At 38.1% G+C, this 9,672-nt stretch overlaps 2 protein-coding genes across 2 annotated transcripts in view; one reads left to right on the top strand and one right to left on the bottom strand.

Moving 5' to 3' along the window:
* The first annotated feature begins 757 nt into the window (after positions 1 to 757).
* LOC124403715 (vitelline membrane outer layer protein 1-like) lies at positions 758 to 6,118 on the top strand. The gene is made up of 3 exons (XM_046877430.1): positions 758 to 1,018; positions 1,120 to 1,232; positions 5,580 to 6,118. The coding sequence occupies exons 1-3, from the start codon at positions 800 to 802 to the stop codon at positions 5,887 to 5,889; spliced, it is 642 nt and encodes a 213-aa protein (XP_046733386.1). The 5' UTR covers positions 758 to 799; the 3' UTR covers positions 5,890 to 6,118.
* Positions 6,119 to 6,819: 701 nt separating this feature from the next.
* LOC124403618 (raftlin-like) overlaps positions 6,820 to 9,672 on the bottom strand; it is a 96,905-nt gene continuing 94,052 nt past the window's right edge. The window contains exon 12 of the transcript XR_006928919.1: positions 6,820 to 8,089. The gene's annotated coding sequence lies outside the window, so the exon portion shown is untranslated. The remainder of the gene's footprint in view (positions 8,090 to 9,672) is intronic.

The following is a 9,672-nucleotide window of genomic DNA, read 5'->3' as shown; positions in this document are numbered from 1 at the left end:
TCATTGCATTGTGTTTTTATTTAAATTTTACACAGAAATTGTCTCAACTTTCTTGGAATTGGGGTTGTAGATTTAATAATAATAATAATTTGTCAATTTACTTCAGAACTACTATTACCTTTTTTGATGAGGTAATTCAAGTAAAAATGCTAAAATATAGATTATTTAAGAACTTCTCTCCTGTGTCTCATTTTACCCACACCCCCTCCCCACACCAAGATAATACCGTGTACACTGCCTCGGAAAGGTGTTTGAACACCTGCTGTTTTTATGTTTTAGTCTAATCACTATTCATCCTGCAGATAATAAAGAAATCAAATAGAAAAAAAAAACACAGAATGGTGTTAAATAAGGTAAAATAATATTTAATTGCCCCATCAAATGTCTATATGTTTACACTGTATAGGAATCGAAATTATGCTTCATGAAAGTACATTTGAAGGGCAGCCCAGTTAAACAAATATAGATAGAAAGACTTTTTAATCAAAATGTAAAAAAAGGCACAAATATTGTGCACATTAATTTGTAATTTCATAGCATTTAATCTGTTAACTGAAAATGTAAATATATTAAACATGGTTTTTGTGCAGAAGATCGAAATGATGCAAGAGCAGCAAAAAATTCAAAGGACCCGTAAGTTAGCGTATGTAAAAGTCAAACACCGTCCTGTGGCAGCTGTGTCTTCCCAAGTCCATGTGTAATAAATGATTAACCCGTGATAAGCCGTTCTAGTTACGTGAGCGCTACTAATAAAAACCCATCTTGTCCTGAAAGCAGACGTGTTCATGAAACTGTATCCATGGCTTTCATTTACATTTCCCTTCTCTGCTTGCTGACTCTGGCCTCATCCGCCGAGATCGAGGTCGACGATCAACCTCGTGTCATTCGTGCCGGGGTGAATTTCGCGTCCCGAAATTACACCTCCATCCTTACAGTGCCCAATGGAGAGAAATTCGGGATCTGGATGTGGTCCGAGATGTGTCCTGTCAACTTCTATGCCACGGGATTCAGCCTGAGGGTAACCATTTCGTCCATTTCATCAATGTGATCATCAGAATGAATGTCTACTAATCCATCTGTAGTGCATATCTGTGTATGCTAAGAAGATCCTCTATACAGGTCGAGCCTAACCAGTATGGAAATGATGACACGGCTCTGAACGGAATCCGTCTCTTCTGCGTCCAGAATGATGACCGTCGCTTCGTCTACAGTGTGGAGTCCCATACTGGACAGTGAGATCCTTTAAAACCTCAATGAATATTTGGAATGTTTAATAGAAAACTCAAAAAATCTAAGATATCACAATAATGATAATTATAATAATTATTATAATATTTTGTTTAGGAAATATTAAGTAAAAAATTATGGTTTGAGGTCAGTATTTTAAGGAAGTCAGTGTTATAAAAAACTCTCATGTCTCAAGACAGTGAGCTGTATGTGCAGTGTTATAGATATCTCCAAATAACGAGTCTGTGTTTTCATCAAAAGTGCACTATTTGGACACAAATTTTGGGACATCTGACTTTTCCAGCCATATGAGATTCTTCCACAAACTGTTACCCCAAAGTTTGAGGCACACAATTTTTCCTTTAGATGCTGTAGCATCAAATTGTCTATTCAATTGAACTAGGAGACCCAAACCTGTTCCAGCATGAATATGCCCCAGCACATAAAACCAGCTCAATGAAGATATGCTTCACATGGGTTGGATGTATGTCGAAGATCTCTATAGAGCTCAAACCCTATTGAACACCTTTGGGATGAGTGTGAATGCTGACTGCACCTCAGGCCTCCTCTCCTTCATCACTACCTGACTTTACTAACATCCTAAATGGATCTCCACAAATCTCCAAGAGCACACTCTAAAATCTTGTGGAACATCTTCCCAGAAGAGTGGAGGTTTTTATAACTGCAAATACAGACTAAAAAAAAAAGCTCATACCAATCTTATGGTCAGGTTTCCACAAACTATTGTGCTTGTAGTGAAATACTACTAATAACTCATTTAAAATAAGGAAGCCATGTTGTAAACGTAGGGTTGAGAAACATTTACAGACTTTCTACATTTATTTACCCATCAGAGGTTTCCAAAGAATGCAGCATTATTCCTCGCATATAAGAACCAGATGATCCAGAATGTTATTTCAGGTTTGGGACACCAGAAAACCATCTGTGTGTTTGTCAAATGGCATTTTTTGTTATGTGGCAGCAAACCAACAACGCTATTTATTATTTAACCCGTTAAACTCCCAGGAGCCGAACCCAAGTCCAGCCCTCCATTTCTCACCTTTGCCATTACTTTCAATTCAGCTTCTGAATAATTGGCTTGAAGATTAATAACTGAATTACGACTCGAGACTTTACAGGGTTATTATTTACTGTAGACAAAAGAATGATGGTCTTCGAGGCAAGTTCCAGGTGATTTTAGGAGCCGAACTAATGATGCCACGGTGCTCCACATATCCAGGAGTGCTGTCAAATTTCTAGCTCTTTCATGATAAAGTGACTTTTTCTATAAATTATTGAACCCTCAGGATCCTGGCCTACTTTTGAGATTTTTCTCACTACCTCTGTTATTGCGACTTCTCACATTGTAATTACGAAAAAGCGGCCGTATGCTGTATATCCATGCCATATACGACAAATCATATGCCGTAATTTAATCGGGAAATGCAAAAGCCTTATATTATACAATTTTTATATTTTATTTTGAGCGTATTGTTTTTAAACCAACTGAAATAGTGAAATGGAGGATGACTCACTTAGCTGTTGACATCAAAAAGACAAAAGAATCACAGACGCTGTCCCACTTCTACAGCATAGAGACGACTTGGTGTTTTTCATTATTGGCAAGTTTCTATTAGAGAGAAATACAATAAGGCAGGATCCAGCACTTAAAAAAATTGACCACATGATCACAATGAATTCTTTAATTGTTTTTTTTAAGTACAGGACGACTTGTGCTTTTTATCTGTTTATAGTTACAGTATATTTAATGTTATGGAACAGTGAAACTAATTCCTTATCTATAAACTATAAACTGTTTTTTCCTTTCCAGCATTTAAAAAAAAAACTTACCTGAAGCAAACCAAAAAAAAAAAAAGACAGTTTGTTATATTACAAATGTTTTGTGTGTCAGATTTCCATTGGATGCATAAAAATGCTCAATAAACGTCCCCTCACCATATCAGCGATTGCACCCAGCATCGGAAAAACACATCCTTGTGTAAGCCGTCGGTATAAAAACGTATTAAAACCACAACATTAATATAAACCCGTGATTTGCAAATGTCAAAGCTTCTGTTGCAAAAAAGTGAGAATTCTAGAGAGGTGGAAAGAGTTGAATAAAATATTCGACTCAAATAAAAATACTTGTTACTTTAATTAATTTTTTACTTAAGTACAAGTTAATAAAATCTACTCGAGTAAAAGTAAAACGTTAACATTTTAAAAGAAATATTTACAGTTACTTTAAAAAAAAAAAATTTTTGAAATTACAATTAAGTAAAAAAATACTACAGTCCATGAGTTTAATATGAGTTTACACTTTCACAGCAAAAAAACAAACAAATCCTGTTATATTGTCGTTTATGATGTTAGAGAAATCGCAAAAATTCGGAATTCAGACAGCGAGCGCACGCATTGAACAACTTTCGAATCGACGGCATGTTTGTTCTCCGCCCATCAATCAATCAGTGCAATTTCCGGGCTGCAATTTCCTTTTCCCTTGAATAATTTTTTTTTTCATCTATTTCCTTAGTCACTAACAGATATGATTTCAAATCTAGTTAAGGACAAAATATACTTAAATAAAATCAAACTTTAAAAAGTAGAAGTACAAAAAAACCCAACTCAATTACAGTAACGCGACTAAATGTAATCCGTTACTTTCCACCGCTGGCTCTGGTGTAATGTTTAATACTGTAGTGTCCCACCCCATTCACCCCAGTGCAATAATTACAAACAAGACCATAAAGTGTGACCATGAAGTAAGAGGGTAAAGGTCCGATCTCTATGGGTAATTGAAAGATCATTAGAGATGGCCAGTAATGGACTCAGCATTGATTAGATGTAGTCTGCATGATTAAGTAGACACTGGTGTTGGGATTTTAGACTTGTGTCTCACTGGGATTCTGTTAGGCTGGAGACCAGTTTTTCTAAAACAGATACCGGAGCAGTAACTACCCATGAGATTACTGACCTGTGCTGAATTCTATATATCTGAAAAATTTGTTTTTGGATAAAATCAGGGTTTAATGTACACCAGCCACCTTGGTTTATAACTGCCAATTTGGAGGAAGTATCAATCGTTATCGTAAAACTGGATCTGTGTTTCATAGAAACTGCTCACGAAACTGGTTCCAGGTCAGCATTCCATTTCCCAAAGACAAAATGCATGTAAATGATTGTTTATGAGGTTCCTCTCGGATTCCAGTGTGGGAAAGTAAAATATATCCTCGTTTTCTCAGGCAATTGAAAATTATTATATTTCTTAAAGGATATATAATGAGAAATCCAATTCACGTTTCTTTTTGGTCTGAATGATTTTGCAGTAGCTGAGACATATTCGGTGTTTGTTTATTGGATCGTATCATGAAAGCTGTGAAAAACTCCCCCGATTTTTTTCTATCCACATCGAACCACATCCTGTTCTTCAGTGACAGTTTCCAGACTCAGTGATGTGGTTTAGGACACAGTGTGACTTCCTGTCATGTATAAAACATGAGCCAAACTTAAGTCTTCTCCCTTGCAGGATTCACCATCAGCCATGGTACAGAGTCGTGACGAAAATCTTTCAGGGAACGCATTTGATCTAATCCACTAATAAGAACAGAAATATTTCGTCCCCAAATGAATGAAATTTCGAATGTTTCAATGTTTAATCAAATACAGTCAACAATTCAGAATATATGTAATTGTCCCTGCTGTGCCTTTTATTCATTAAGAAGATTCATTTGCATTTAGCCTGATAATTAATCATCCTCAATGCACGCAATGCAGCACGTTCACAACATGCAGCAGTTAACCAGATGTTGGAAAGAAGCATTGGGGTTCGATTATTGGACAAAATAATACACTGGATACATCTAATAAAAAAGGGCTTGTATTTGAGTCTGTCGGTTTAAGTGATTAAGTGATTAACTGATTAAGTGCATTTGGCAGACGCCCTTATCCAGTGCAAATGACTGTACATTTTTCTTACATACAGCTTAGCTATTAAGGGTTAAGGGCCCAGCTGTGGCAGCTTGGAGGTGCTGGGATTTGAACCAACGACCTTTCGATCAGAAATGCAAAAATTAATCAGCTGAGCTACCACATCCACCACAGAAGTGGTAGCGTGGTTGTGAGTTCAAAACCCCAACACCACCATTACACGCTCACTACTGGGCCCTTGAGCAAGGCCCTTATCTCGCATTTGCTCTTTTGTATAAATGAAATAGTCACTCTGGATGAGCGTCTGCCAAATGAATGACTTAAGACTGACTCAATCATAAACAAACCCACTAGAATTGAATCTAGCAAACAAATTTACTACATGTTGATGTTTCTGCTGTAACGAACCTCTTCGTCCTTCTCAGTTTTGGTGAGTGGACAGACCCTCAGTGGTGCCCAACTGGTACCTTGAGCTCCTTCCAGCTCCGTGTCGAGCCACACCTGGGCATCTTTGGCGACGACACGACCGCCAACAACATCCGTTTTCGCTGCAGCAGCAACCCGACAGTGGAGGGTCGCGGCATGTCCTGGGGCGAGTACGGAGACTGGAGTGACGTTTGTCATAACGGGGGCATCTGCGGCATCCAGACCAAGATGGAGCTGTACCAGGGCGCTCTGGACGACTCGTCCCTCAACAACGTGCGCTTCCACTGCTGCACCAATAACCAGCAGTGAGATCGGATCAGAGTAAAATTGGAAAAAAAATCATATCCAATGTCTAAACGCATTGAAAGGTGATAAAATGATGAGCAGAGCAACAATTCTCATTATTCTCATACATTTCAAAATGCTCTTTGACATTGACAACACATCTGACACATCGACAACAATCCGACGATCTCCAGTATTAATGAATCAGAATTAGTTGATTTGATGTAAACATTAAATCGTATCTTTCGCTCCATATTAACTCTTGTATTCTCAATTAAGTGAAAATTATTGACTTCTGAAACATTCAGAAATAGAAAAACATGATCTCCTTTATACATCCCTCCATCCTCCACCACTGCTCCACTCATCCCTCCATCCTCCACCACTGCTGCACTTATCCCTCCATCCTCCACCACTGCTCTACTCATCCCTCCATCCTCCACCACTGCTCCACTCATCCCTCCATCCTCTACCTCTTCTCCACTCATCCCTCCATCCTCCACCACTGCTGCACTCATCCCTCCATCCTCCACCACTGCTCCACTCATCCCTCCATCCTCCACCACTGCTCCACTCATCCCTCCATCCTCTACCTCTTCTCTACTCATCCCTCCATCCTCCACCACTGCTCCACTCATCCCTCCATCCTCCACCACTGCTCCACTCATCCCTCCATCCTCTACCTCTTCTCTACTCATCCCTCCATCCTCCACCACTGCTCCACTCATCCCTCCATCCTCTACCTCTTCTCCACTCATCCCTCCATCCTCTACCACTGCTCTGCTCATCCTTTCATCCTCTACCTCTTCTCCGCTCATCCCTCCATTCTCTAATGCTTTTTCACTCATCCCTCCATCCTTTACTAATCCTTCTCTTATCCCTCTATCCTCTACCACTGCTCCACTCATCCCTCCATCCTCTACCACTTCTCTATTTAGATAGATAGATAAATAGATAGATAGATAGATAGATAGATAGATAGATAGATAGATAGATAGATAGATAGATAGATAGATAGATAGATAGATAGATAGATAGATTATCCCTCAATCCTCTACTGCTTCTTCACTCATCCCTCCATCCTTTACTAATCCTTCACTCATCCCCCTATCCTCTGCCACTGTCCCCTCATCCTTCCATCCTCTAACACTGCTTCACTCATCCTCAAATGATGCAAACTCTAGTGGGCATGGCCAGCATTTGATCACTAGTTGGCTAATCACTAATATTTCATTAATGTTTGCACAAGTCACTTACACCTACGCTGTTATTTACATCACAGCATTCAATTTATGGCCTTTAGCAGATGTCCTTATTTCATTCATACAACTAAGCAGATATGGTGTTAAGGGCCCTGCTCAGGGGCCCAGGAGTGGCAGCTTGGGATGGATAGGATTTGAACTCACAACCTTCAGCTCCAAAGTCCAATCTCTTAAACTGCTAAACTACAGCCAGTATTGCTAAAAAATATTAGATTGGATTATACGATATATTTACAGTTGACAACTGTATTGCTTGAAAATGAAACAAAGGCACCTCTAATGTTAAACAGAAGACTCCCAAATTAAATATACATCAGGTTTCATTTATTCTTTTCTCCCTCTAGAATTGAAAGTTGTTTAATGAGCGTTCACATTAACATTCCGGCCCTTGCGAGTTGATACAGAGACATGAAAAAAAAAGAGCTTTTGTTTTGCTTGTGATTGAAAACACACTTCAATATCGCTGTCCTTATCTTACACACTGCTTCTGTTGATTTATGGATCAGGGAGTCAACATCACACAAACTCGGTGTGGGGTTTTTCATTTTCTTTTCTAAAACTGAAGCGTCAAAACCAAACAATGGCAAATTAATGCTTTAAGAAAATGGGAAGATAAATGTGAAGAACTTCACCTTCATCTTTTAGGTGCACATTAACGCTAACCAATTAACGCTGATATATTACATTAATAGCAGTGGAGGGTAAAATACACCACTCCTGTACTTATGTAAAAACACAATATGGAAGTTTGTGGAACACCATGCACCTGGGTATACGGTTTGTATATGCTTTTTGAACATACCTCTTTAAACATAACGTTTTTGAAGAGCTCCACTCTTCAGAGAAGATGTTTTCACTAGATTTTGGAGTGCGCTTGTGGAGTTTCATTCAGACAAAGGTGAGGCGAGGAGGTCTGGGATCTAGTCAGTGTTCACATTCATCCAAGATCTTCCATACTGATACTGAATCAATAAAAGTAGAGAGTGGTAAAGAAATGACAGCTACTATATTAACAAGACATAAAAACTACTACAGGTTAATGACAAATACATGAATGTCTTTTTGTAATAAATAGAAATTGTACCAATTAGCATATTGATGAGGTCAAAGAGGAATAAATGTCTTCGGAACATTTTTTTTGGGAAAATAGTCAACTTTGGAACAGTAATTTTGCTTCATCACTTCGCCCTAGTGTTAATTTTTCATTAATTTTTTACTTACATACTGAATTAGCGAGATGAACAGTTAGCTAACTTGGCTAAATCTAGCATAGCTAAATTGATGTTTATATGCAGCTATGGCGGTTTTTCCCCTTTTAAATACTGCTAGCATAAACATCTATTTTAGCTTTAGATTATAAAGAATTTGGTAGAGATAATTAGCCAGTAATCCAGTAATTAGATATATTCAGTCAACATTATACACAAATAAAGTAAATAACAGACACTATATGGACAAAAGTATTAAGACACCTGGCATATGTGGTTCTTTCCTAAATTGTTACTGCAAAGCCGGAGGCACACAATTGTATAGGATGCGTTCCAAACCAATACCCCTCTCCATGAAGATATGCTTTACATGAGTTGGAGTGGAAGATCTCCTTCTATAGAACTTTGACCTCAACCCCATTGAACACCTTCGGGATGAACGCTGACTGCACCCCAGACCTCTTAATGCCACCTCAGTACCTGACTTTACTAACACCTTTGTGGCTGAATGAGTCTCACACAAAATCTAGTGGAACATCTTCTTAGATGATCTTATGCTCAGGTATTCACAAACCTTTTTTCTCATGTAATGTAAGAAAAAAATAATACTTTAATATGGGAGTGGAAACAGGTATAAATTTCCCGGCTAAACATGTTAGCTACCTTCCTCACTTAAACATATTAAAAAATGTTTTTTTTTATATATATTTAAAGTCATAATTCAGATACCCGAAACCAGTGTTTGGATTTTTTAATGCTAGTCAACCCGTCTGAAACCTGCTCGTAATTCACACCCTGGATATTCCTTTCCTGCATCCTTTTTGCCTGTGACCTTTTCTCCGATCAGATTTAAAAGACTGACGCTAATCTGTATTCAATGTTAAAACCAAAGTCAACATAAATACCATTATTTCCTCTAATAAGCCCTGTTTATAAACGTACCACAGTCCCCTAACAGGTCATAAACTGCATTTACAAATACTCAAGGTATTGAAGTACAACATAATAAAATTATACAACACACCGGCCTGAAGGATGTCTAAAAATAAACCGGCATTCATCTCCGAAGTGGGCTTTGTTCTAACTGAATTATCCGATTATGTTATTTATAAAGCGCGGTACAAAACAGACATCCGAGCCAGACCTGTTCCTGTAAGTGTATATTTAAAAATAGTTTTTTTTTTAACAAAAATACAACAACAACCAAACAACAATAAATCAATACTTATCACTATGTAGTGCACTGAAGATAACCGACCACTAGGGGGCACTATGACCTTCTAGAGATTGAGGGATTCAAACGCTTTATCTTTAGGTTTTTGAGTGATTTCTTTTCT

The sequence above is a fragment of the Silurus meridionalis genome, chromosome 21 (genome assembly GCF_014805685.1).
Source record: "Silurus meridionalis isolate SWU-2019-XX chromosome 21, ASM1480568v1, whole genome shotgun sequence".
In the NCBI taxonomy this organism is placed as follows: domain Eukaryota; kingdom Metazoa; phylum Chordata; class Actinopteri; order Siluriformes; family Siluridae; genus Silurus; species Silurus meridionalis.
The sequence above is the reverse complement of the archived record's forward strand: the minus strand, read 5'-3'. Positions and strand labels throughout refer to the sequence as shown.

Excerpts from the sequence above, each read along its gene's own strand:
- LOC124403715 (XM_046877430.1), top strand. The coding sequence starts at position 800 with ATGGCTTTCATTTACATTTCCCTTCTCTGCTTGCTGACTCTGGCCTCA. Across the intron at positions 1,019-1,119 it reads CCACGGGATTCAGCCTGAGG|GTCGAGCCTAACCAGTATGG; the intron begins GTAACCATTTCG and ends TCCTCTATACAG. Across the intron at positions 1,233-5,579 it reads GTGGAGTCCCATACTGGACA|TTTTGGTGAGTGGACAGACC; the intron begins GTGAGATCCTTT and ends CGTCCTTCTCAG.